Below are 27,742 nucleotides of genomic sequence, written 5' to 3' on the forward strand. Positions count from 1 at the left end.
GTAGAATCGTAGGTTAACGTACGTACAATAAATTCAATGTATATTCTATATAGGGAAAAGCTATGTATTCTTTCCCGTCCTATAAATTGAATGAATGTATACTCTATAAATTAGCAGCACCATTACTTGCCTTCATGCAGATTGCTACATGACCAAAATAATTAAAGAAGATTGGCTTACCAAATTTCAAGGCTATAGCAAGAGGGGAATAGATCTTCTCTGGATCCCCTTCTATCCGTATCCTGCATACCTCCCTACCGTCACTCACCTCCGCCTCCCACCCCAATTTCCACTGCATATTTCCCCGACCTTCAACCCCTCCCATTTTCTTCTCTGAAGTTCTGCTTCGTTGATCGCCGTTGGAGATGAAGACAAGGACGTTGAGGAGAAAGAGAAAGAGTGAGAAGTTGGAGAGGACGCGAGTGATCTCATCCTCACGATTTTACGTGAACAACTGAGATAATTTGGTCCCCAAAATCTATATGAAAATGATCCGGAGAGGATCCTGTCCCATAGCAAGAGGGATAGACTTCTCTCTTTGACGGAGCAAAGAGAAATAAGTTGACTTCTCCACAAGAAACTGCTTTGAAGTTTCTTGCATCTTGGCATTTTCCTTTTTCGTAGTTTTGTTAGAGGGATGGACTTTTATTAAGACTTTTATCATTCTATAAATTATATCGGTAGAATCCTAACAGATACAATTTTGGCAAGCTAATCTCTAGTTTTGAAAATGTTATTAGAAGTCTAAAATAGCCTTTCTGCACTTGTTCCTCTCTCACTTTTTTTTTATCAGAAAAAACACATGATGACTTTTCGGAAATGCCAATAACAGCTCAGTTATTATATACACAAAGCGTGAACAATTTTTTATTTGAAAAAAAAAGGGACATCATGAAGTGAGACCCCAACAATGGCTAAATTGGTATATAATCATAGATATTATCCCTAATTATAATTAGTATCTCGCTCGTTCCATGTTACTTGTAAGAATAATACGTCGGGTTTTACCCAAGAATGCCCTAGCAAGGTCCTCCTAATTAGAAATGGCCCAATTAACTACGTTTGGGCTCAAAGCAACATGTTTGGGCTTCAACGACTACAATGATAATAGTAGCAATAATTTAAGCGCCAAACTCACTCCACCTTCCCACCTTCCCACCTTCCCACCTTCCACCCTGCTCAACCTGGACTGGAAAGCTGAATCGAACTCCCCTCCTTTGACTGTAACTTACAAATCCCATCCGGTTCCTCTGCAATTCCGCAAGGTACAATCTTGCCTTCCCCCAATTCCTGAAATTTCAATTTCTGCAAACCCTAAATCCCTTTAAACCCTCTTTCCCTTCTTATTATTATGCTTCCAACTTGATACGAATTACCACATAAATACAATCATGAACTGAGTTTAAAGATTTCCTGATCACCCTTTTAGTTTTGGGCTAAATGTAATGTAAAACTAATCAAAATTGAATTTTTTTGCAACTAAAAGTTTAATTCTTTGTAAAAAAATCGGTGAAAAATGCAACCTTTCAGTACCCCACTTAGTGGGATAAGGCTTTGTTGTTGTTGTTATTGTTGTTGTTTGAAGAACAGTGATAAGTAGTGAAAGATGCACTTTTTAGTATTTGTTATCTGATCCATGTGAGACATGGATGTATAATAACCTGGTATACAAGTTAAGGTGAATATATGTGTTTGTAGACATAGCTGGGGAAGATGGAGAATATGCAGTATGCTGAGGAGCTTGTGAGGGAGTTTCTTGTGTTTAAAGGATTCACTAACACTTTGCAAGCTTTCGATTCTGAATTATCTACGGATATCAGTAAAGGGTTTCAAGTAGATAGGATAATGGAATTAATCTTCTCAGTGTATGTACCTAAGTTTCAGGCAGAAAAATTAGTTGGTCTGTTCAGTTTTTTCAAGCAGTGTCTCTCTTCATCATCCGAGACAGTACTTTTGACTACTCTTTCGAAACTGGAGGTGTCTATTCTACGCTACTACGTTGTTAATGCCATCCAGTCAGGGAGGAGGGACAAGGTTTTAGAGTTCTTTGGAATGATTGGGAATGATTTGTTGCAAAGGGGCCAGGATTGGACTGCATGGTTTGGTGGGTTTGTCTTTTTGTCTTTCTATTTTGATATAGTGATCTACTGTCTTTTGTTGATTTACCTTTTTATATGTGTGATGCAGCCATTCCTTATGTAAAGAAACCAAACTCTGATCCTGAGTTTCGTATATACTTTTCAAAGGAATGGTATGAGGCCTTGCGTTTATCTGTCAGAAATTTCTTTAGTGAGATCTTCAACGGTACTCATATCCTTCAGAATTTGGCTAATTTCATTTTTATATATGTTGTCTTTTGAGAGTGGGCTGTTCGTCGATCTTGGTACTTGTTGTCACATGGCGCCCAACTATGTAGGCTTTTGATATTATGATAATTTGAATTTCTCAGCTACCATATGAAAACCAGTTTCGTTTATATCAACCTTGTTCTTATTTTTTTGAGTTTATATATTTCAAGTGAAGAGGTCGCACTTGGTGCGATGGCAAGTGCCTTCGCCCATGAGCGGTAGGTCTTGGGTTCGAGACTTGGGAGCAGCCTCTCCATAAATGGGGGTAAGGCTAGCCGACATTCACCTCTCCCAGATCCTGCGTAAAGCGGGAGCCTTGTGCACTGGGTACGACCTTTTTTTTACATATTTCAAGTGAAAACCAGGTTAGTTTTACATTGATTTCTGCCCTTTAATTGCGCAATATGACTAAGTTTGAAGAAAATGCCCTTAACTAAACCACGCATACCAGCCCTTATGAAAATTAGTTCAGAAAAGACTACTGTCAACCATCTGAAAAAAGACATCAAGCAACTCAAGCTCAAGTTATCAAAACTTCAGGCTTTGTTGGAGGAAAAAGATGGTCAATTATGCCAGTTAAGAAGGTGAAGTTTTTCATTGTTTCTTCCCTTTAGACTTGAGAGTATCACGTTTAAATAAGTTGTATAGACTTGGTGCAAGGGATCGTCAGTATTTTGAGACTATCATGTTTTTGTCTCTTCCTTATTCCTTTATTTTACTTTTGAAACTCTGTAGTTGTTCGTCAGTAACCGATGCAAGCACTGAACGAACCATGAGTTCATCAAGTGTAGTGCATGAGGAAAATCGTCTTATATCTAAGGATACTCAGGAAACTTGCCCTCCTGATACTTTTCAAATAAGGGGAGCAGAGGTGGATCCAGATTGGGTTGTTGCTGGACACATGGGAAACAGACCAGAGTTTAACATATCTAAGTCTGATCCTAATTTAAGTTCTCAATCAACTCCTCGCGTGAGAGATGGTGGAACTGCTGATAGTATTCAGCTATACGAGGATGACCCCTATAATGGTAAGTAACTTCTGTACTGAATTATTTTCCCTTTGTGTTGTGGGGACAGTGCAGTAGCTGTTACGGAGATTATCTGTTTAGTAACTATGGAATGTGATTACAGAAAATGGCAGGGAAAGCCATTTAGAAGACTTCACTGAATTTAAGGTTGACTTCCAGGTAAACTGCTTCTAAGGCATGATTGGTTTGTGATGCTACAAGCTCATATTCAATTCGTTGCGCTTTAGTATTTTTGTAGCTCCTTGTTTTCTGATAACTTTTTTTCAGCTTCAGTTGTTTATGTTTTATCGGAGACTCCATAACTTTCGAATCATCATTGTTTATAGGAGACATTTTTGGGCCACACAAGTCCAATCAGTCGCTGCCGCTTTTCTGCATCTGGAAATAATATAGCCAGCGCATCTGAAGATGGAACAGTAAGGTATTAGTTCTATAGTTAGTAGTTACGAAAGTGCTACATTTATTGCTCAACTCCTTGACTATTGGCTGATTTCTCAACTCTTTGACCATCGGCTGATTTCAAATCGTAATCTGTATTTGTTCATTAAATAGGATATGGACCTATGACTCGTCAACTCCGGCATCTAGAAATGCAACCATTTATTGTGGAGCCAAGATTATGTCACTTGACTGGGAGTGCAAATCTGACCGATTGGTATGCATGCAGATTAGATTTTCAAAATGCACTTAGATATTGCTTGGCATTGGAATCTTAACCTGATTATTTGACAGTGGAATATCTAGTTTAAGTGTTTTTGTTCTTTTGACAAAAGCTTCTGATAGGCACTGCTAATGGAGGCATTAAAGCATGGAATGTCGATGCAAAGAGAGTTGTCTGTGATCTTAGCACGAGTGAAGAATTTCCAAGGTTCTTCCTGATATTACTCGTACTATTGTGTACTTCTTGGCTCTGTTATTTACCCTTTTTTTCCCTTGCTACAGTATCCTGGATATAAAGTGCAGCCCTGTAGAGCCAATTTTTGTTACTGCAGCAGCATCCAAGGGGTACATTCTTTCTGTAATCTTATCATATTTTCATACTAGACTCCGTGTTTGACCAAAAATTTTCCCCTATTGTAACAGCTCTATTCAACTGAAGTATGATACGAGCACTTTGCTTGAAATGATTATAATTTAAACATGAAACCATTCCTTTTACCATTACGTATATGCATATATGCTCATGTGTGTTTTTGTGTGTTTGGGGATTAAATTCTCATGAATGTCAGAATTATGACTTTTATTGTATTTGTAGGCACGGATCAAGTTATGTTGATAGTATGGGGTTCGCTTCATTAACTGTGTGGAATATGAAGACGTGGAAGGCTATGGTATATGCTTTCTTTGTACCAGAAGATCATTTATGCATGCTATAGCAACTTATATTCTTAAGCCTTTCATTTCCGACACTTGTAAGTTTAGTGCTTAACCTTTTGGGTTTCGTGAAGACAGTTCTTCCTCTTGGTAAAGATCCACCTGCAATAACATCCCTTAGTTTCAATCACAATGGGAAAGTTTTAGTGGCCGCTGCAACTGATGGAATGATTCACATGTTTGGTATCCACACATATTTTTGAACACTTTTGCATTTCTTGTGTTATTTATTTTTATTTTTCCAAGGTGGTTAAATTTTTGCCCTCAACAAAGGCATTTTAGCTGTGTGTTTAATCCCTCGTCTTAATAGAATCATAAACTGGTGCCCCCTTCTGCATAGCTTAGCTTGCCTGCATATGTACACATACTCATACAAATACGAACACCTTAACAAGCCAAAGATATGTCTGCCTATCTACAAATAACCGGGTGGCCTGCACATGACTCTGCTATAAGCTCCATTCTTTTCGGCCCTGATGAGACAAGTATTTTCAGTTTGGGAGTAGATGGAAAGGCAAGTGCTTTACATTCATTTTTGCATGAAGTTTGATTAGAGCATTTAAAATTTGCCCCCTCGTTATTACTTGAACTACAGCTGGTCTTATAATTTTGTCCTCTCAAAAGTATTTGCCTAACAGAACTGTTTTTGCGCTGTCAGGTGTTTGAATGGAGCTTGCAAAACCAAGGTCAAATCCTATGGTCAAGAAACTGTACCAGGTACTTTTTCTTTGGCATCCCATATTATTAATAGATATTAGTTACACTGCAGTCTTGTCAAACAAAACTATTTCTCCATACACCTGATTAACTAGCGCTGCTCTCTTCCATTCCGTAGGTTCTGTGACCCTGAGAGCTCAAAAAGTTGCAGACATGAAATGGCTTTAGATGCTACCGGGAGGAGACTATTGGTAACATCCGGTTCCGTAAGAGCGCCCATATACCAGGTTGTTCTCTCTTCTCCATGCGTTTGTGTGAGTGGCTTCATTATGTATAGGGTTTCCCTGATTGCGGTGTTTTGAATATCTATGTGATGCATTGCGTTGATACAAATTTTTGTTTTGTTAACTTGGTTCAGGTTCGGGGTCATGTGAATGGGTTGAGCCCTCTCCCACACAGTGCTGCTATAACTACTGTAGATTGGCACCCGACTTTACCCATCTTCTTAACAGGATCGGCTGATAACTCTGTCCTGGTAACATCTATGTCATAAATGTTTGACTTTTATCTCCGTGTTCTTGGTGTGCCTGACGTTGGATGAAGTTCACTTCCGGTGTGTTTGAACTGGTTTCGTTCTGGCTTTCATCTGAGCAATGTGTCTTGTATTAGTGTGTAGGTGTAAATCATTGAACAGTTTTTATAGAGCATAGCCCTTGAGACAAACAAGCATCATAGTTGATGACATTTTATTACAAATCGGAAAATACAACTGAATGAATCTGTATAAGTTCGGAAGTATATAACAGATTAGGAGAGTAGAGCTTTACCGTTTACCTTTGAAATCTCCCCTACAGCTTTTCCTTCACAGGCAACGGTCGTCACATAATCCGATCTTTGATATCATCCAAGAACCGGAAATAGGCATATCGCCAAGTTGTCTTGAGAACTAAAGTACCACAGACACTCCAGAATCCTATGACGAAACCAAGCACCAAGCTGACATAAAATCCTAAGCTTATGAAACCATCATCATCTTGTTTGGTCTTGTCACTTCCACTGCCATTAGGGACTGCAGGATCTTCAGTTGTTGCATCTCCCGGGCATTCTGGTGTGAGCGGTTGCCCGCAAAGTCCAAGATTTCCCGTAAATGCAGAAGCATCAAAGGTTTGAAGTTGAGTGCTTAGCGGAATCCTTCCTGTTAAGTTGTTGTATGACAAGTCCAAGACACTAAGATAATGTAAGCTGGAAAAGCTCGAAGGAATGCTACCAGATATCTGGTTTCGTGACAAATCGAGCGATTCTAACATCTCCAACTGGCCAAATTTGTTAGGAAGCACCCCAGTGAAACTGTTTCTTGAAAGGTTCAGAGAAATCAACTTCATCAAACTTGTTACACTTTCTGGAATGTCTCCATTTAAGTTGTTGCTTGAAATGTCAATGCTTCTCAAACGCTTAAGATTTTCGCCGAACTCAATCTCTATTCCTTTCCAAATCAGTTGCACAAACCCAACAATAATGTTGTCCTCAACCTCGGGGGACATAGAAGACAAAGCTGTTATGTTAGGGAGGCAAAATGGTAAGGCCCCAGATATATTGTTCTTGGAGAAGTCCAAAACATGAAGGGCAGGAAGACTGCATAGGCTTAAGGGTATGCTTCCATAAAACTCGTTTGACCTTAAGCGAAGAACCAGCAACTTTGTTAGGCTCGGGCCTATCCATGTCGGTATCTCTCCAGATAGTTTATTGGCACCGAGATCAACAACCCTTAACTCTGTACAGTTCTCCAAAGATGGCAATTCTCCAGAAAGGTTGTTGTCATGTAAGCGTAACAATGCAGCATTCTTTAAGTAGCCTAATGAGCTTGGAATTTTTCCGAAGAAATTGTTCTTAGCCATGTTCAAAGAGAACAATCCTTGAAACTGCATCCAACAACTAGGAAGTTCGCCGGATAGCTGGTTCTCGGAAAGGTCTAGATTAAACAAGTTTGGAGTTTCTGTTTCACAAAAGGAAGATAAGGGTCCCGAAAGCATGTTTTTGGAGAGAAGCAAGATGGCTACACTTGAAGGAAATGGCGGAAGTGGACCGTCCAAGCGATTAGATGACAAGTCAAGTGAAAAAAAGGTGCTGTTTTTTGTTGATAGATTTGGCAACTTTCCATGGATTTGGTTCATCGATAGGTTTAACTCGAATAAGCTGGAAGACAGGTCCCAAAACTTATCAGGTATAGAATCCGAAATCTCAGCATCAGACATGTAAAGTGAAGTAAGTTTTGTCTGAGTTTGAATCCATTTCGGAAAAGCAGGGCCAACCTTGCAGGAGTCCAATCCTAGTGATTTGATTTGGAAAGGCGGAGTCCAATCCGAGCTCAAGTTGAAAGACAAAGGATTATGAGAAAAATCCAAAGAGTTTAAACGCGAGAGATTGGAGAAGTGTACTTCAGTTACGACACCATTCAAAGAATTCCAAGAAAGATCCAAATCTTCGAGGCTGGAAAGTTGTCCGATACTCTCTGGTATAGATCCGTTGAGCTGATTTTTGGAGATAAATAACTGCCTTAACAACGAAAGACCTGTAAAATCAGGCAGTGATCCGGTGAACTGGTTTAGAACTAGGCTCAAGGATCTTAGCTGGGAGAGTGGCTGAAAACTTTCTGGAAGAGATCCACTTACATTGGTGCCATCAATGTACAATTCTTTCAAGGATGAAAATCTTGTAAGGTTATCAGGAAATGAACCCGAAAATAGGTTCCCACTCAAGGACAAGGACTCGAGGGTGTCTTGAGCACAAGACAAGTTTTCGACAGAGTCTTCAAGTCTGTCAGAAAGTTTGTTTTCCAGTAAATTCAACAACTCTAAGTTGCAAAGGTTTCGAAAGGACTTTGGTATCCTGCCTTCAAGTTTGTTATACGAGAGATCAAGAGACACGAGAGAAACCATGTTTGCAAAAACATCTGGGAAGGGACCTTGCAACTGATCACCAGCTAAACCAATGTGAACAAGGTTGGTGCTAACATTGGCCATCCAATAAAATATCGAAAGATTAAGAAAATTATACGAGAGTTCAAGGACTTCAAGAGAGTTAGAAGAATTGACAAAAGAAAGCGAACTCAGTTCGACATTGGGAAGATTACATGAAGATAGCTGAAGCTCAACAAGTGAAGGGAGTTTGCTTATAGACTCTGGCCAATTTACAACCTCGGAAAAATTAAGACCCGACATGTTCAAGTACCTCAAAGAAGAAAGATGAGATAACCACTCGAGATTTTCAAATGTGACAAAGTTCCATGCAAGATCAAGAGCATACAAACTAGAGAGGTTTCCGAGTTGGGGAGGAATTGGTCCGCTAAGACTAGCACCTGCCAGTTTGAGGTGCTTCAACCGGCTTAAAGAACCGATGAACTTGGGAATTTTTCCTTTGAAATTATTGAAACTGAGGTCCAAGTAAGTTAGATACGGCAATTCAAGTAGAGAAGGAGCAATGACACCACTCAAAGGAGTTTCAACATTATAAACATCAGAAGAGTTATAGTAAAGATCTAGTGTGACGACATGACCTGTTTCGTTGCTGCAAGTGATTCCTCTCCACTCGCAACAATCTTTGCCGGTTTCCCAAGAGGCAAGAACATTGGACTCATCGACGAGGCCTTGTTTGAACTGAAGCAGAGCGGTTTTTTCTGTTTGTAAGCACCTGATGTTGGAACTGATTCCGGCACTCAAACAACAATTGACAGATGTAAGCACAAACAAGACAGAATATATGACTTTGAACAACATGGTATGTGAATTTGGGAGTGAAAAGCAAGAGATGTTGCTTTAAAGATTGATCATTTGCAGTGCGTGAATGGTTTCATATCAACACGGAATGTGATGGGCGGAGGTGAAAGGGATGTTGTTAACTTTAATACATTTTGCTAACAAAACGGAACCGAAAGTCATTGTGTTCATTTGATATAATATATGTCTATGACCATTTGTTTGTTCTTAAGCTTTCTATGGGTGGCAAAGTCAAAAGTAAACGCCAATATAATATTTATAAATCAATAGAAAAAAATGGGGATTTCATTTTTTTTAAAGGACCAACTTGTGGCAGAGCCATGTTGATCTACTTTTTTGGGGTTGAAAGGACTCACAAAAGTATTTTAGCCTTATCTAACCATCATTGCATGATTCAACATGGCCACGAATCAGACCTAGGACTAGCTATATGAAGATGGGAATTTAATTGGAATAATAAGGTGGATTGAGGTGTTTTGTCCCACCTTTTAGGATGCTACCCCGAGTGGCATCTAAAGGTCTGATTGTCCGGAGGTAACCTTCCCCGTCCACACCAATCCCTTACAGAATGTATGTTTAAGAAAAATGGATGATTTCACCACTTCAATAAGCTCGGTGAAACTGATCACACTGCCATACTATAATAAAAGAACGACTCCAATCCAATAAGGTTCTTCGCTTTGTGAGGATCGGGAATACGTTTATCGTACACAGTCTTACCGGCGCTCATTAGGTGTAGCCCAAGTTTTATAAATCAAATGAAAGAGGAATGCTAAAGCACTCTAGAATATAAGATTCTAAAAGACGTTAGGTGCTAGTCGGGGTCTAGGCAGACACATAGGCGGACTAGACGGATTTAAGTAAATCTATTATATTTCGTGTAAATAAGTACTTGTTTATACTTAAAAAATATATAATTTCATCATAAATTATAAAATAGAATGACATATATATATATATATATATATTATAAAGTATTGGAACATAATGAAAATATGGAAAACAAACATATAATGTGCGTTCATTTAAGTATTCAACAAGTTTCTTACAATTTATTGAAAAAAATAAAATGTAAATGGAAGTTATCTATTTTCTGTCTAAGTAAGTCGCAACCTAGAGTGTCTAGGCGGGTCTGGATGGGCTAGACAGGTGTTTAGACGATCTAGGCGGCAGGGACGAAGCCAGAGATTTGTGTGAATGGGGGCATCCTCAAACAACAAAGTCATAATTAAAAACCTCAAGAATTTACTAAACACAATACTTATATATTAATCCAAAAAGTTTTTCATACAACAGTCCCTTACAATATCCCTCGACGCGTTTTCATGTTCTGAAAGCGTTGCATGACAACATCATTACCAATACCATCAAATATCTCTCTCTATAAAAATAACCATGTTATCATTCATCCATTGATCTCCCATTCGATTTCTCAATCGATTCTTCAGAATTTTCATGGCCGAAAATGCTCTTTCAACGGTTGCAGTAGCAACTGGAAGAGTTAGTGCTAATGTCACAAGCAAGTAAACCAGCGAATACACCTTGTGTTTTTTGCATTGAACCATTTTTTTTGCAAGATCTCCAATCTCTTTTAAACCTGAAAACTCAATGCTAGACCGCATATCCATAATGTAAGTCTCAAGTTGAATCTTAAGTATCACTAGCTCATTCATAGAGAAGTCTTTAGGATAAAACTGGGCAAGACGCAATAGCTTTTGGCTATCAAAAGCAGAGAAGGAGTCAGCTGGACATAAACATGCCAAACAAAGAAGTAACTCAGTGTTGGTCTCATTGAAACGATTATTTAGTTCTTGAAGCTGCCAATCCAAAACAACATAAAATATCCCAACACAATAATGATGCATATTTGTGACTGCTTGTGCTTTTCGTTGCCCTCGCCTTCGAGAAAGAAACATATCATCCATATTAGGCACATCAATATCATGTTTAAGACAAAAATCTGAGACTTTACTAAGTAAAGAATCCCAACCACTTTTCCTCATTATCTCCAACCTTTGCTTACAAACTCCAACCAACTTCATTGCATTTACAATATCCTGATCCTTCCTTTGCAATGCTTGTGACAATTCATTGGTTATTCCTAGTATATCTTTCATCAACTGTAGATTAAACACAAAATCAAATGATTGCATGGAATCCAATAAATTATTCGCTTTACATCTTTGTTGAGAGCTTACTCCATCATCTGCTATTACTTCAAGTACATAAAGTATGGATGAAAACATAGTCATGATACTTACTAAAGTACCAAAGTGTGAACCCCAACGTGTTTCTCCAGCACGTTTCAAAGTAGTTTCTTGATTTTTGCCTTTCCCACTTGTAAACTCACCACTGTTAAGTGCTTCAATAACTGCAATAGATTGCTTCTCTCGAAGAAGATCATAACGCTTCGATGAAGCTCCAACAACATTTACCAAAATAGTAACTATACTAAAAAAAGACTCAATTTGGATGTTCTTCTTTGCCACAACTACAAGAGCTAATTGAAGTTGATGTGCAAAGCAATGAATATAATAGGCACAACCACTGTCTTTCATAATAAGAGCTTTAAGACCATTGAACTCACCTTGCATATTGCTGGCCCCATCGTAACCTTGCCCACGCAACCTAAACATGCTCAATTTATGCCTAGAAAATACCTCATCAATGGTTTCGTTGAGTGAAAGAGCAGCAGTACTAGTAACATGCTCAATACCAATAAAACGCTCAACGACATGCCCATTCTTGTCCACATAACGCAATACAATAGCCATTTGTTCCTTCGTTGATACGTCGCGAGATTCATCAATCAAAATAGAGAACAGCGAAGTGCCAATGTCTTTAATAATAGTCTTGATGGTCTCAGTTGCACAAGCATTTACAATGTCTTTTTGAATATCTGGTGATGTCAATTTGTGATTCTCCGGAGCATTTTTCAAAGTAACAGCTTTCACATCCTCATTGTGGTCGGCAAGAAACTGTAGAAGCTCAAGAAAGTTTCCATGGTTGCTTGAATGTTCAGATTCATCATTACCACGAAATGCAAGCCCTTGTCTCAAAAGAAATCGACAACAATCAATTGATGCATTCAACCGAGCTCTATATTGAATTCGAGCTTCATCATGAGTTTTAGAGAAAAAAGATTGGATATGTTGCTTTTGACTCCTTAAAGCTTCAAAATTACTCCATGCTTGATTATGTGCACTATTGACGCCTCCAATATGAGTTAGAAGTCTTTCTTTCTTCTTCCAGTTAGAAAATCCTTCTCCAACAAAGAAATCACCACCTGTTTGTTCTCCAATGTTTGGTTTAAAAAGGTAGCAACACAGACAAAAGGCAGCATCTTTTTCTACACTATATTCCAACCAAGTAGGAAAATCATCAAACCAAGCAGGGTTGAATCGTCTTTGCGTGTCTCCATATTTCTTGTAAGGAAAATTATGGGTTTTAGGTTGTTGAGGACCAGCTAGCACATACGCTCTTCGTACTTGATCTCGAATATTAGGATTGTAATCCAAAATTCGAATTCGCTTACCAGGATCTGATGGAAGATTTGATAAAATAAATTCTGTACTATCTTGTCCCCGAGTATCATCATTTTTCTCAATAACTGGGGATGGCGGCACTGATATTTTTTTGAAAAACCTCTCCATGATGTTTTAGTCTGCAAAGTCAATCATATTGATACCAATAACATATAAGGTTCATACGTAATTTGTAGAATTTATAGAATAAAAATCTCAATAAAATTCTTAGACTCTTAGTCCTAGAGTATACTGTGCTAATATGCCTAATAACTAATCCATATCCAACCTAGGCAACAATTCAATTAACCAATATGGCAATACCAATAAGCATACAAATTCTTCAACAAATAAACATTTAATTCAACTAATCATATGAATAAATGTATACCCATATTCATAGAATTCGTAATTTCATAATTTCATTCATCAATAATCATAGAATTCATATCAATAATCAATAACCAATTACCATATGATTCTATATTTCTATACCAATTAAACAAAAATTCGTCTTAAATAATTAATTATGGTTATGGATTATAGATTTAGGAATTAAAAATTTTACCCTAAATATATATATGTCGGCTAGAGAGTAGCTGGCTGGAGTGGCTGGCTATTGGCGTGGCTGGGAACATCACCTTGCTCTTGTTCCGTTCCGTTTCAAGATGTTGGGAATTTGGGGAAAGAGAGCAGCACCACGCTGCTCTCTGATTGGCAAGGGAAATAAAAAGGAAACGGAGAGATGGGAATCAGGGAATGGGGGTGGACTGTGGAGACAAGCGGTCCCCCTTTTAACATACTTTTTTTTTGTTAACATATACGAAACGACGCCGTTTCGTTTATTTTTTTTTTGTACCAGGACCAAAACGACGTCGTTTTGGCCTGGATTTTTAAAAAAAAAATATAAGACCCAGCTCTGCTTCTGCAGAACCAGGTCGGAGAGCAGAACCAGATCAGTTCAGTGAGGGCTCTGCTGCTGCAAACCCAGCTCAATTTGAGCAGCATGCCAGCGTCAGAAAAATCTTAGTGGGGGGATCCACCCCCTAGGCCCATGGCAGCTCCGTCCTTGCTAGGCGGGCGTCTCAGCAAGTCTAGGCGCCATTTCTTAATTTTCAAACGTTTAGGTATTAATCGGGGCAGTGACCAGCCGTCTAGCGTTTAAACAATACCTAAACGGCATTAGACGGAAATTTTTAAAATAGTGCTGGAATATCACGATAACGGTAAACCAGTTATGCAAGTTAGGTGTCCTGGCAAACCACCCAGCAGCCCGCGTGTGAAATATGCCCAGCATATGCGTAGGCAGAAGTGTTGGTCCGAAACAGGCCCAAAACCGTCTCGTGACGTGACCCACCCGTGCCCCTTTCGAGACAAGCTCAGCTTTGAACGTAAGAAGTTGAACAACATTTTACTTTTGTTCGATACAACCAAAGCCCTCCCGTCCCTCCTAAACACTCTTTATCCATCTGTCGCCTCAAAACCTCCGCCAAATTCAGCGGCGACTTCAACACGATTTAACCACTCCCTACCTACATACATACGTTCTTTTAAATCCCTCCGCCACACACTTCCCCCTCACCTTCCTCCTCTCCCTCAGAACCTCCGCATTCCCCTTCCAAAAACCCGAATCTCCCTCCCTCTTCCTCTCTCTCTCTCTTTCCTTCCAAACAAAATGGCGCACGTGGTGGCTATGCGGGCGATTCATAGCTCGATCCTCTCTCCCAGCTCTGGATCTGCACGCGGCCGCGCCGCCGACAAGCTGAAGCCGCCGACGAGCTTTGCGTACAAAGTTATGGCTTTTGAGGAGAAGCAGAAGGGATGGAGGTGGAGAGTGTTTGGGAATAGGAGGTCTGAGATCACCGCCAAGCTTCCCCTTCAGACGGAGGTCGTTCCCGTCTCGCCCGAAGACTCGCCCAAGGTTCGTGCTACTGTTCAATCTTCCTTTTTTTTTTTTTTGGGAGCGTGATGTGTTTGGTTGCTGCCGTTAACAATGCGGTCTAGTGGTATTCCTCCTTATATAGTAACTCCGAGGTCTCAGGTTCGACTCGCTTGGATGGCAAGTTTGATACTTTAATTTAAAAAAAAGTATAATCTGTTTCGTTGCCCAGAAATTGTAGGAAATCATGACCAAAAGTGAATTTCTTTTGTTTTTTCGATGTTGAATTGATAGTAATTAGACTGATTACTAGATGTTTAGCTTCTTAGACTGTAGAGATGTTGCTTTTGGTGGCCGAGGAAGGACCTCCTTGGAATTGCTTTTATAGAAAGCACTTCTGCTCATAAGCGCTTTTATTAGAATGACTTGAGAGATTTCGTTTAAAGTTCGTGTGCTTTAGAATGCATGCTCAGTTTGTTTAGTTTGTGTTGCTGATCAGATAGAGGATCAGCTGAGGGCAATTCAGCAACTTGACGACACAGCAGTGGGTATGTGGTCAAGGCCTGTGGTCAAACGTAAGACAAAGATTGTTTGCACAATTGGTCCTTCCACCAACACGCGCGAAATGATCTGGAAGTTGGCAGAGGCCGGAATGAATGTTGCTCGTATGAATATGTCGCATGGAGATCACGCGTCTCATCAAAAAGTTATCGACTTGGTTAAAGAATATAATGAACAACATGAAGACAATGCCATTGCGATCATGCTTGATACCAAGGCAAGGCTCCCCCTATTGTTTCTTGTTTCCTTCAATATCAAGTCATCAGTTTGAATTGCTTATCTTTTACTATTCGGAGAACATCTAAGCATTCCATTGATGAATGTTGTTCTGTATCAGGGTCCTGAGGTTAGGAGCGGTGACCTGCCACAGCCAATCAATTTAGAAAGTGGGCAGGAATTTACCTTTACAATCAAAAGAGGGGTTGGCACAGCAGATTGTGTTAGCGTGAACTATGATGATTTTGTTAACGATGTAGCACCGGGAGACATGCTTTTGGTTGATGGTATGCTGAATTTTACTTTTCTTTTGGTTAAAAATTGAAATTATGTTTATATGCACTCTGAATCTTGATTTGTGCTGCAGGTGGTATGATGTCATTTCTGGTGAAGTCCAAGACAGAAGAATCAGTGAAATGTGAAGTTGTTGATGGAGGAGAGCTTAAGTCTAGGCGACATTTGAATGTGCGAGGGAAAAGTGCAACATTGCCTTCTATCACTGGTTGGACTCCTAGATTGTCGATTCAATCCTTTACAATCCATTAAAGATGTTTTCTTTTATTTCTTTATGATCTGTTTTCCTAATAATATAGTTGTCTAAACTTATTTATTGCAGAGAAAGATTGGGAAGATATTAAATTTGGAGTGGACAATAAAGTTGACTTCTACGCTGTTTCATTTGTCAAAGATGCGCAAGTTGTTCATGAATTGAAGAATTATCTGCAAAGTAACTTTCCAAATACTTTTATCATATATTCAGAAAATACATTTGAATACTACATTTTGTGTAATGCTTTTGAATAAATGTATCTTAACCTATTTTATATTGCAGGTAATAATGCAGATATACACGTTATTGTTAAAATAGAAAGTGCAGACTCTATCCCAAATTTGCATTCGATTATCACAGCATCCGATGGGGTAATTTCTCGAATCAATGAGTGGAAACGTGATGCTTAATAAATGATTTACATGCTCTTTCTCCTGGATATTTGCATCTTAATATGTGAATAACACATTTTGAAGATAATACTGACATGCAATTATCTGATTTTAGGCAATGGTTGCAAGAGGAGATCTTGGTGCAGAGCTCCCTGTTGAGGAAGTTCCGCTTTTGCAGGTACTTAACGATAAACACATTGCAATTGAATCCACTTAACAAGATTGTTACATTAAGTTGAGTTCATTTAGTACATTCTGAATTCTCTCTTTTATTTCAAAATGTAGGAAGAGATAATTAGGATATGCCGTAGCATGGGAAAGGCTGTTATTGTGGCAACAAATATGCTGGAAAGCATGATTGTTCATCCAACACCAACCAGAGCTGAGGTATCCGACATTGCCATTGCTGTTAGAGAGGGTTCTGATGGAATTATGCTTTCTGGAGAGACTGCTCATGGAAAGTAAGTTGTTGTGGCTATTGGAATTATACTGTCGGAACCAGTTTTGGACTATATACTAACATTTAGACCGTAGCATAATGTAATAAAGAGATTTCATATCCATGTAGGTTTCCTTTGAAGGCAGTGAAAGTTATGCACACTGTCGCACTTCGGACTGAGGCGACTATCTTGGGTGGCGCAGTGCCTGCCAATCTTGGTAAAGCTTTCAAGGTTAGGGAACATATACTTATTCATTCAGTTTCAATAGGCAGCATCTTATTCATTCAGTTTCAACCGACTCTGAAGTCGTTTTTCCTGCAGAACCATATGAGTGAGATGTTTGCTTACCATGCAACCATGATGTCCAATACTCTTGGTACCTCAATCGTTGTCTTTACCAGATCTGGTTTCATGGCTATTCTATTGAGCCATTACCGACCTACCGGGACCATATTTGCCTTTACGAATGAGTGAGTTTTCATGTTAACTGTCACAGAGGCATTATTTGTGATAGTGTTACTAGAATTTTGTTTTGATTCTCCTTGATAGATTTGTCATCCCCCTCCTCCGGGCGGGTGCACGGCAAGAATTTTGTTAAAGTTGTAACTGTATCAGTTAAAATATGCTGTGCAAGTTCTATTCATTAGGAAAGTGAATTTGATTTTTTGACTGATCAAGTACTTTGATGGCCATGTAGTAAGAGCATACAACGGAGGTTGGCTTTGTATCAAGGCGTATGTCCCATATACATGGAGTTCACAGAAGATTCTGAAACAAGCTTTAACAATGCCTTGACTGTGCTGAAGGTGACGTTATGCTGCATATTTCCTAAATTTACGGCAACATAAGAGTAATTTAAATTTGTATTTGGTCACATACGGGAATTATCCAATCGGCCATTTTTATATCGGGTTTCATTTCCCTTAAAGGCTCATCCTTGAATCAATCTTGACAGTATCAATATTTTCGTTTATTTTAACTTTTTCATACGACACTTTTGGTTCTGATTTGGACTAACATAGCTATATGCTATTCAACCATGCCAACACTGATGATGCATTTTCCGGTGCTTTGTTTACAGAAGCAAGGATTGGTAAAGGCAGGAGAAGAGGTCGCACTCGTTCAAAGTGGCAGGCAACCCATTTGGCGGCTCCAATCCACTCACAACATTCAAGTGCGCAAAATTTAGGTGCAACTGAGATGGAAATGTCTCCCTCGTAACATAGATTTCTTCGTCTACACTACGATAATTTCCAACGATAGCGTATCTCTTGTAGTTCCAGCGGAATTGTTGTGGTAGTTTCTTGCTTTGGTTGTTTTTTCTTGTATTGCACTCTTTTGTGATCCTATATGCTTATTTTTTGTTTTACAATTTTTCCTTAAATAATTTTGGTGTATGTTTTAGAACAAGAAGAAGTTGTTGAGTTATAAATTTGGCAGTTGGAATGAAATGTCTTAACTTATTACTCAAACTGTAATGTCTTTTAATAGTTTGATTGAGGAAACAGATCGTCACCTTTTGATATCCGCTGCTTACCGTTTGTTGCATAGCCGTTAACCACTGGCTAGGGTGGATTTTACGTCGGCTGCACGAGTGTGGGACTAAGATTGAGGGAGTTTCGTGCTTGAAAGTTGTTCTACCGATGATGTGAATTTACGGATGGTTTGAACTTGAAGGGGCATTGATGGAATGAGGCAGATTTTTTGTTTATTAAAAAAGTTATTTATAGCTACGTTTTTTAAAATCAATTTTAATCTTACTTGTCCCGTAACTCAAAAATCACCACTTTACTTTTTAAAAATCAAAATTTGTTTCATTTTAACTTGTGAATTCTTTTTTTTTTCCTGAAACTCAAAAGTTCTCATTTTACTCTTTGAAACTTAAAATTGGTTCTATTTTAACTTGTGATACTCTTTCCCTTGAAACTCAAAAGTTGCTCCAGCACTTATGTGAAACCCACCACCCAATAAGATTATGCCACACGTGTCATTGAATTTGATTATAAATCTTCACTATGCATAAATATTTAATAATATTAAGTTTAAAAGAAGAAATTAAGAATTTGAATTTTTTTTGGGTTGTTGTGCTTGAGTTACAGAGATGAAAAAAAAGAAAGAATTGATTAGTCTGTTGTATCCAAATCAAGCACAGGTAACAAAATAACATAATTAAGGCGATGTTGAGCGAATTCTGAGTTTTATAGAGCAAATGATGACTTTTGAATACTAGGGGGCATGAGATCAAAATCGAATTACAAAGGGTAAAGTGAAACGAATTCTGAGTTTCAAAAAGTAAAGTGACAACTTTTAAATTATATGAATAAAATAAATTTACAAACGAATTCCAGATGACGTTAAAAATAAATCTTAACAAAATTTCAAAAGTTAAACAAAAATTGTTGATATGGACGGACTTCATAAACAAAATTAAACACATTCATTAGGATAATGACATCCGATTTATTTATTGAGATAGTATTTTAAGGACAAACCAAAACATAGAGTTACAAAAGTCAAACACTTTTGATGATGGAAGAACTATATCCACTTTTATCATCATAAAACTTGGACCATAACATCACACCACCATACTTCGACGACTTCTTTATCACCGGCAGAATTTTCGATTTCAGCACAGCAGCCGGTATATACCCACTTCCGGCTGCCTCAGGAGCGGCCGGCAACCCCATAAATATCTTCCCTGCCTTGACCGATGTAGTCCATCGCTTCCACGAGTTTATAAGGTTATCGGTGCTACCAGAGCTGTACTGGCACGAAGGATTGTTATAGAACTGAACCCAAACATAGTCGAAAAGCCCTGTATTAAGAGCACGCCCGAGAAACTTATCAGGAAACGGACATTGAGGAGCTCCTGCTACATACACACTTCTTCTCGGCTTGCTATACGCCTTGAGGCGTCGCGCGAGGACGTCCCAGTACTGAGTAGAACCGAGTTCTATGTCAAAATCAACACCGTCCAAAACAGCGTCGCCTAAGGGGCGAGAAGTTGATTTCTTGCCGCCCAAGAAATTGTTCCATAGATAATCAGCGACATCTTTTGCATCAGCAGCTGATGCTAGAGAGTAGTTTCCAGCTCCGCCTCCGATAGACAGCAACACCTTGATTCCTCGGCTGTGGCAACTCGTTATGCCACGGCTGACGATAGCGCAACCACCGGATGCCGGGTTGCAGTGGCCTGCAAGGTTGATTTCGGGGGTCTGGCCGCCGCCAAATTTGTTGAGGAAGGCTATGTTCACGTACGAGTATCTCCCCGTGGCACATGTTTCGGCTAGGGTACCTTCGTTCCCGTTTTGGCCCCAGTAGATAGCGATGCCGCCGGCGTAGCAGAGTTCGAATCGAACGAGCTGTGCTAAGAGGACAAGGAGTAGAAATGAAGCTTGGGAGTTTCCAGCCATTCTTGCTAGACTTCTAGTGTTATAGTGAAAACTAATGAAGTTATGTTTTTTTATAGGAGTTTAAAGTGCCCAACTATACCTTTGAACAGTTGACTGTGGAAAAGGACACGGTTTGCTTTACTGGACATAAGGAATCATTGACCTTTTTTTTCGGTCGAGAGGATTCATTGACTTAAGGGCAAGATTAATGATGATTTTAATGTGTTTGGAGAATAAATTTAAGGTTATTAAGAAATTTTAAGATGATGAAAATTGAAAAGATAAAATTTAATTTTTTAAAATTTGTGAATTTTATTGTTTAGTTAAATACAAAATTAAATATGTGTATAGAGTAATAATATATAAATGAAAAATTATAATTAGGAGATGTGCTAGTAATGGTGGTAATAGCTGCTATGATGATGGTGGGTGGTGGCGGAAGGCAGTGATGCATTATGGTTGCGATGGTGATGGTGGTGGGTGCGAGCCGTGATAGTGGTATATGGTGGTGACATGTGGTAGTGATGGTCACTTATAGTTGAGTTTTTTGTATTTTTTATTTTAAACTCTCACCGGTGGAATTTTGGATATGACCTTTAAACTTGAGAATTTGAGGTTCTAAATTCTAAGTTTTTTTTCCCACAAAGAAATTCTAAATTTCTATATTTATTGAATCCAAACAATAAAATTGGTGCATCTCAATGTATAAATTTTGAATTTTGTCCAAATTCTTTCTCTCAGCCGAACATATTGGTATATCTTCTATTGTAGATGTTATCTATATATTGGCCAATTAAATTGGGGTTAGAGGTAACCTAAAGAATAAAAAATTGGAGTTAGAGGCTACATAAAGCATATGGAATAAATTTAAATTTCAACCAAAATTGCAGTCAAACTACAAGTTCGCACGTCATAAGTATAATATACTCGATCAGTGGCGGTGGATTAAAATATAAGGGCTTGTAATTTTTCATGGCAAAGTCTAACAGATTAATGAGTTGAGGGCTTGTTATGCCAGCTTCAAAGCAGTTCAGATTCCCTTCAACTACTCAGATACAGAACATAACCTATACTGCCAAAATGTCACTTGGCATCCTAACATATTCTTCTAATTTTTCATTAGTTGAAGGGGAATCTGAATTGTTATGAAGCTGCCATGATACATGCATACACAAATACAAAACTATGAACAAGTAGAAGCCAATACATTTGCACCTATTAATTAGAAATAGGGGCAAAAATTGAGGATTTCTGCACCTAATAGTTAGGAGTGGCGGATATTGAAATTGCACTTAAAAAAAGCGTTGCTATTAATAAATAAGGGCAAATAAGCACTTATTTCCGCCCCTAATAGTTTTGTTGTCATGTAGGCAAGTGACATGCAAACAATATTAGGTACGAATGTTTAAAGTATTATGGGCGATTATTAAAGCCCATACTTTATTATATATTTAATGCATTTATATTTATTATTATTGCATTTTGGGAATTATATTAATTAAAAACGTTTTTTAGGGTCAAGTATGTTTACGATTATTTTATTTTCCCCCACCACCCTAGACGAAAAAATAAACTGTCAATAAAAAAATTAATATTAAAATGATTCATACTTCATTTATTATATACAAATGGTACAAGTATCAAGAAGAAGTTTAAGCCTATTAGATACAAATGGTAGTCTAAACAAAATTTATATGTCTAATCAATCTTCTGCATCTGAAACACCGAAAAGATGAAAAGTTAAAAGCAAGTGTCTTCCATGATCCATCTGGTAGATACACCAGAGAAGGTAAAAGCAAATTAGAGTAAAACTATTTTTAGAAAAAATAAGAACCAAAACAATCAAATTATGGAGAACTCACAACCATGAAAAGAAACGAACAAATTAAAACAATCAAATTATGTACCTACCGTTCACAAAACATCAAAAAAAACAAAACCTCCAAAACAAACAAAAAATAAAACCTAAATTAAGCCAATAGGGGTTTATGATGTAATTTATAATTTTGATAACACACCTATATTATACAAAAATAAAATGAAAAAAAAATATGTATGAAGAACACACCTAACAAATTTCACTTCCAAATTTACCTACAAAACAACAGTTTGAGAGGAAAAAACAAAAAAAACTTCAATCAAACTAAATAAGTTTAGTTTTTTTTCTCTACTACAAACCTTTTTAAATCTCTCTTTCGCTATATTAGACTCATCAAAGGGAATATTGAAAGGTAGAAAATTAAGAAAAAATAGATATGAAGAGAAAACAATATTAGATCTAGAACAAAAAGTGAAGAAGGAGGATAAAAATATGAAGGAACAAGATGTTACAGCAATATTAGAAAATATGAGAAATACAAAAGAATTTCAATAATAATAATCATAAAGAAATTTCACAACATCAATTATATATGAGATTAATATAAACAACTAGAGATAAAGTTAGAAAAACTGACAAACTTGAAGATTGAGGCTTGCATAAATGCAATGTCCTAAAGATATAATTTCGCCCATACTCTTGTGCTTGTAGTTCAATAGGCTTCCATCTCCCAGGATTCAACAATCTATAATCCGAAGTCAAAGCAGTTCAATCTTCGGACTCTAGCGAACTTTATATATTCTGTATTCTCAAGACACGACTAGAAATTTGACACACGAAGCATGAGAGAAACAAAGTGGGGAAACCCTATTTCTCAAGAGTAAAAATTAACTTTAATTTTCTATATCTTAATGATAATGGTTTCATGAGTTTATATAGAACCCAAGTACTTCTTGTTAAGGAGATGTAACTTTTCATCTATAAGTATACATTACTTATCAAGGGAATACACCTAAACAACATAACCTTTCTAAGAAATTGGTTAACATTATTTTTCATTCAATTATTAAAATTATATATTACAATATTTCATATTATAATATATAATTTCCAACAATCCCCCACATGAATGAAAAATTAGGAAGAATTTGAGAGTACAGGCGGACAAGAGATGCATCGGGAGAGGTGTCTTTTGGACTTGAACCTACCCTAATGAATACTTATCGGATTTACTTGGTGACACAGTGAATATAGAATCTTGAACTGTTCACCGCAGCAGTAAACCAAGACAATAAGCAACACACATCACTAATCCTAATATATTACGGTTCATACGGTTGTGTTCATTTTGGTCCTGAACAAATCCTGGATTCATGAAAGCTTTAGAGAATTTAGCCATCTCATACTCATAGAAGCGACCCACTTCTACTCTCACATAGGTGACCACTAATTAAGAATAGTCTGCTCTATTCCTCTTATTTATAAGATATCACTGTCATTAAGTATAAATATACACCCTGAAACTTCTGCAGACAACATACTTCTTCCATCATAGGAATGAGGTATATAGTGTGTTAACTTCTTTGAATCATGCTCAACCAGTTTGCCTGTTGAACTTAGACCATGGGATCTCCAATCAATTAAGTTAGGTTTCCGCTCGGCTGATTCATTAGTTATGTTGGTTTTAGCCTCATTCCCCTCGATGATCAACTTACTCTCTAGTCTAACATTTAATAATGGGGTGTGCTATTCACACACCCATTTTTACGTCTCACACACCCCTCGTGAATTTCTGTCCATTGATCTTCTTCAATTCATTCGATCTGACGGCCGAAAATAAAAAAGGTGTGAGAGAAGTAAAAATGGGTGTGTGGATATCACACCCCTTAATAATTGAATCCACCACTAGGTTGACTGTCATTAATGGTGTGCACAATCCATCTTATGAAATTATATTTCATACGAGAGTAGTTGTTTTCCAATGTTAAGTCCTCGAAACATATGTTAGGACTTATGTAATAATTTGCTAACACTAGGAAGTAGACTTCCCCCACATTTAAGGTATCTATAGAAGGTTTATAACCTTGTCATACCTTAAACAATAACTCATTACAAGAGATGACATTTTGATTATCTAACTCAATTAGCAAATTACATTTTCCATTCTTCTTATGTAAATCTCATATCTCAAAGATACGTGCAGCTACTCAAATAACGAAGCCAAAATGATGCTATTCAAAGGGCACCGTAACAACTATCAAAGGTTACAGTCTGAGAAAGAACTATCATCTCCATAACTAGTAACCAAATTGTTACAGTTTGAATGAACCAAATCCATGACCCTACGACGGAAATGATCGTGCCTTTCCATGAGAAGCACTTCTTAGCTTTTATTTCAAAATTGTCAAGGATCTAGAACCCCCAGAGGAATATTATCTTCTTTTGATTATAGGCCTCAGCCTATACAATGTAATTTGTGAATCGTACATGCAACCCTTAAAATTGCAAAATATTCCCCATACTTTTAGTGTCTTTTAATTTGATTCAACATAAGTCTTGGACCTTGACCCCATAATTAAATAAGCGTCTTTTGACGTTGACAGATAACTCATCTAAAATGAGTTAAGTTTATCATTTTATTTTCGTTGCTTCTCAAAGCCAAATTTATCCACTTTCTGGGTTCTTATCATGACTGACCATGACTAAAGACTAAACCCAATTTTGCATATGCACACATATGTCTGAGTAATTGTTCAATTTCCTTCATATGTATTCCATTCTTTCCATGAATAAATATGAATAATCTGCACTCATCTTATATTCTATGATACCATGGAAGTTGGGTTCATATCTTCTACTAGAGTTTTCCAAACTGTTTCAATACAAATTTAGAACAACCCCATTTTATTTGGGTAGTCATTCTTCATCAAGAGCTTTCGCTAACATCTTTATGAATATAAGGGTTTTCTCAACAAAACCCGATTAATCATCCTCGTGCCCAATCAAATATTGATTTCCTTTGTCCCAAGAAAGAAACATTGCATCAGTCCACGAACTGGTACACATAATTGCCCTTTTAGATTTGCAAATAATGCAAATTTTTGAATCAAGCCATTTCATTTAGCCTTAACCGTTACCTCCTTTCTAATAGAAAAGTCAATGCCAAACATACTTGCCAGATATTCATGAATGATGCAATTGAATCATGAGAATCGCATATGTGAAACAAAAGATTCATGATTGCAGTGCAACATATATTATCAATATATCCATGTTTTCTCTGAAAATATCTCAAAACCAATCATGATAATCAAAGAAAATTTAGAATAGCCATATCTGATTTCAGCCCCTAACCACAAACCACACTAAACTGATTGGTTAAAGTACCGAATACCTTTTCATGGAGATATCCAGGTCACTTATCAGTAACTCATGAAATAATTTAATTTTGTTCTTTGAAAGAAACACTCTGGGCATCACCCCATATGACAATTCAAATTTTAACATGGTGGTAAATGGCCAGAGACATCAATACCTTATCACTGTCAAATGTAGAAAAATCTATTTATTAATTTTCTTTTAATCTCATAAGAATGACAGATTCATTTTGGTGAGAATAACCAAGCAAGAAGGCATTTATGTTGTAACAACATATGCAAACAATGAAAGCACACATATAGCTGCCAGAAGAAAACCGAAAAATATCTTCCAGTATATACACAACGCAATTTCCATTAGTGTGGCAACATACAGACATTATTGTATATATCAAACACATCAAATAAACTAATACACATCAATATGCACATAAAATCCAGCTCCATAAATTTTCCAAACCAAAATCAGAGTTTCTTCTACTTAGCGTTTAGGGCTATGTTCAATGTTATTGATTTTAACTTCTTCTATTATGTACTCAGACTCATACTCTCTAATATTGCAAGAGAAAAAAATTATATCCTTAGATTGTTAGAGCAATATTAGAAAATATGAGAAATACAAAAGAATTTTAATAATAATAATCATAAAGAAATTTCACAACATCAATTATATATGAGATTAATATAAACAACTAGAGATAAAGTTAGAAAAACTGACAAACTTGAAGATTGAGGCTTGCATAAATGCAATATCCTAAAGATAGAATTTCGCCCCTACTCTTGTGCTTGTAGTTCGATAAGCGTCCATCTTCTAGGATTCAACAATCTATAATCCGAAGTCAAAGCACTTTAATCTTCGGACTCTAGCGAACTTTATATATTCCGTACTCTCAAGACACGACTCGGAATTCGACACACGAAGCATGAGAGAAACAAAGTGGGGAAACCTTATTTCTCAAGAGTAAAAATTAACTCTAATTTTCTATATCTTAATGATAATGGTTTCATGAGTTTATATAGAACTCAAGTACTTCTTGTTAAGGAGATATAACTTTTCACCTGTAAGTATACATTACTTATCAAGGGAATACACCTAAACAACATAACCTTTCTAAGAAATTGGTTACCACTTTTCAACAATTATTAAAATTATATATTACAATATTTCATATTATAATATATAATTTCCAACACAAGAAAAATGGAGATGAGAAGAAGAAAATGAAGGAACAAGCAAAATGGAAATGAGAAAAAGAATATGAAGAAGCAAGAAAAATGGAATGAGGTATGAAGAATCAACAAGAAAATGAAGATGATGAGAAGAATATGAAGGAACATGAAAAATGGAGATGAGGAGTTTGTGCCGTGAAAGAAGATCAAGAGAGAAATATGGGGAATGTGCGTGTTGGTTATCCTATAATTAAGGTTTTGATAAATATCTTATTTATTTGATTAATAATTAAGAAAAAAGTTAAATATAAGGAGATAAATGCTTCTAATGTAAATTATTAAGTTAAAATATATATATATATATATATATATATATATATATATATTAAAGGCTCATTCATCCGCCACTAATAACTAAATTTTGTAGATGTGTTTTTTTTCGCCCCTAAAAGTAGTAACACTAATAGGGGCACTTATTGTTTCGCCTCTATTACAATTAATAGAGACAAATCTATATTTCTGCCTCTAGTAAAGATTAATAAGGGCAAATCTTTATATCCGCCTCTAATCCATTGCCCCTAATAATCACTATTCTTGTAGGCAGATGAAGGTGTGTGGGTGTGGCTGGGCTGGGATTAGGGTGGAAGGGACAAGGAGTCTCTCCTTTTTTTTCTTTTCTCTCCCTTCCCTACCTTCTTGTTTGAGCGCTCAAGATTTTACCTTTGTAGAGAGAGAGAAAAGGAGGGGAGGGAGGGAGGAGAGGAAAAAAAGGAGGGGGAGAGAATCCCCATCTGTGTGGGAGATTCCAGATGGGATGGAGGAGATGACATCTCTTGGGCTGCTGTTGCCTTTAAAAGCTTTATTTATTTATTATTAAATCAATTTTTAAATTGGATGACTAAAATAATGAGTTGAGTCAATTTCACGAACTATTTACAGTCAAAACTGAATAAGTTGATCTTATGCCATTTGTTGAAGAGGTTAATTAGAGCGATCAAATAGTAATAGACTACTACTGTGTACGTGACTGGGTTAGGAATAAACAACTTGCTCTTTTCACCACTAGTGTTTGGAATGTTGAAGGTGTGGTGGATGATGGATCCCTGATCCAAGTTATAGTATAAAGATAGCCTTCTCTATCAGTCTATTCACATATTAGTATGCATGAGCTAGCTAGCCTTCATACATACCATTGACAATTTATTTGGACCTATATATAATTTCATTTCATACCCACAC

The 27,742-nt window shown here is 37.2% G+C and overlaps 4 protein-coding genes across 6 annotated transcripts; 2 read left to right on the forward strand and 2 right to left on the reverse strand.

Moving 5' to 3' along the window:
• Nucleotides 1–1,028: 1,028 nt before the first annotated feature.
• On the forward strand, nt 1,029–6,240 carry LOC103439829 (uncharacterized). 3 transcript variants are annotated; one of them, XM_070825512.1, is made up of 16 exons: nt 1,029–1,265; nt 1,879–2,104; nt 2,188–2,307; nt 2,788–2,932; nt 3,084–3,376; nt 3,480–3,535; nt 3,703–3,797; nt 3,929–4,031; nt 4,150–4,244; nt 4,319–4,381; nt 4,632–4,707; nt 4,825–4,933; nt 5,152–5,264; nt 5,409–5,467; nt 5,586–5,694; nt 5,826–6,240. In XM_070825512.1, exons 1-16 carry the CDS (start codon nt 1,044–1,046, stop codon nt 5,958–5,960), a joined length of 2,019 nt encoding a protein of 672 aa, XP_070681613.1. In that variant the 5' UTR covers nt 1,029–1,043; the 3' UTR covers nt 5,961–6,240. The 3 variants fall into 3 exon arrangements, with proteins under 3 accessions (XP_070681613.1, XP_028962026.1, XP_070681614.1); XM_029106193.2 differs by having other exon boundaries at nt 1,138–1,265; nt 1,699–2,104; nt 2,188–2,310; nt 2,791–2,932; XM_070825513.1 differs by having other exon boundaries at nt 1,138–1,265; nt 1,699–2,104.
• LOC103439827 (receptor-like protein EIX2) lies at nt 5,916–9,382 on the reverse strand. Its single transcript, XM_008378447.3, has 2 exons — nt 6,242–9,382; nt 5,916–6,053 (listed from the first exon to the last, which is right to left on the reverse strand). The coding sequence occupies exon 1, from the start codon at nt 9,178–9,180 to the stop codon at nt 6,286–6,288; it is 2,895 nt and encodes a 964-aa protein (XP_008376669.1). The 5' UTR covers nt 9,181–9,382; the 3' UTR covers nt 5,916–6,053; nt 6,242–6,285.
• A 4,649-nt stretch (nt 9,383–14,031) lies between these two features.
• Nucleotides 14,032–18,193, forward strand: LOC103439830 (plastidial pyruvate kinase 2). The gene is made up of 12 exons (XM_008378449.4): nt 14,032–14,625; nt 15,083–15,361; nt 15,482–15,647; nt 15,728–15,862; nt 15,977–16,087; nt 16,193–16,281; nt 16,418–16,480; nt 16,588–16,763; nt 16,871–16,973; nt 17,064–17,212; nt 17,440–17,548; nt 17,824–18,193. Exons 1-12 carry the CDS (start codon nt 14,380–14,382, stop codon nt 17,929–17,931), a joined length of 1,734 nt encoding a protein of 577 aa, XP_008376671.1. The 5' UTR covers nt 14,032–14,379; the 3' UTR covers nt 17,932–18,193.
• A 967-nt stretch (nt 18,194–19,160) lies between these two features.
• LOC103439831 (hevamine-A) lies at nt 19,161–20,189 on the reverse strand. Its single transcript, XM_008378450.4, has one exon. The coding sequence runs from the start codon at nt 20,156–20,158 to the stop codon at nt 19,256–19,258; it is 903 nt and encodes a 300-aa protein (XP_008376672.1). The 5' UTR covers nt 20,159–20,189; the 3' UTR covers nt 19,161–19,255.
• Between the last annotated feature and the right edge of the window lie 7,553 nt (nt 20,190–27,742).

The sequence above is a fragment of the Malus domestica genome, chromosome 07 (genome assembly GCF_042453785.1).
Source record: "Malus domestica chromosome 07, GDT2T_hap1".
Taxonomy (NCBI): Eukaryota; Viridiplantae; Streptophyta; class Magnoliopsida; order Rosales; family Rosaceae; genus Malus; species Malus domestica.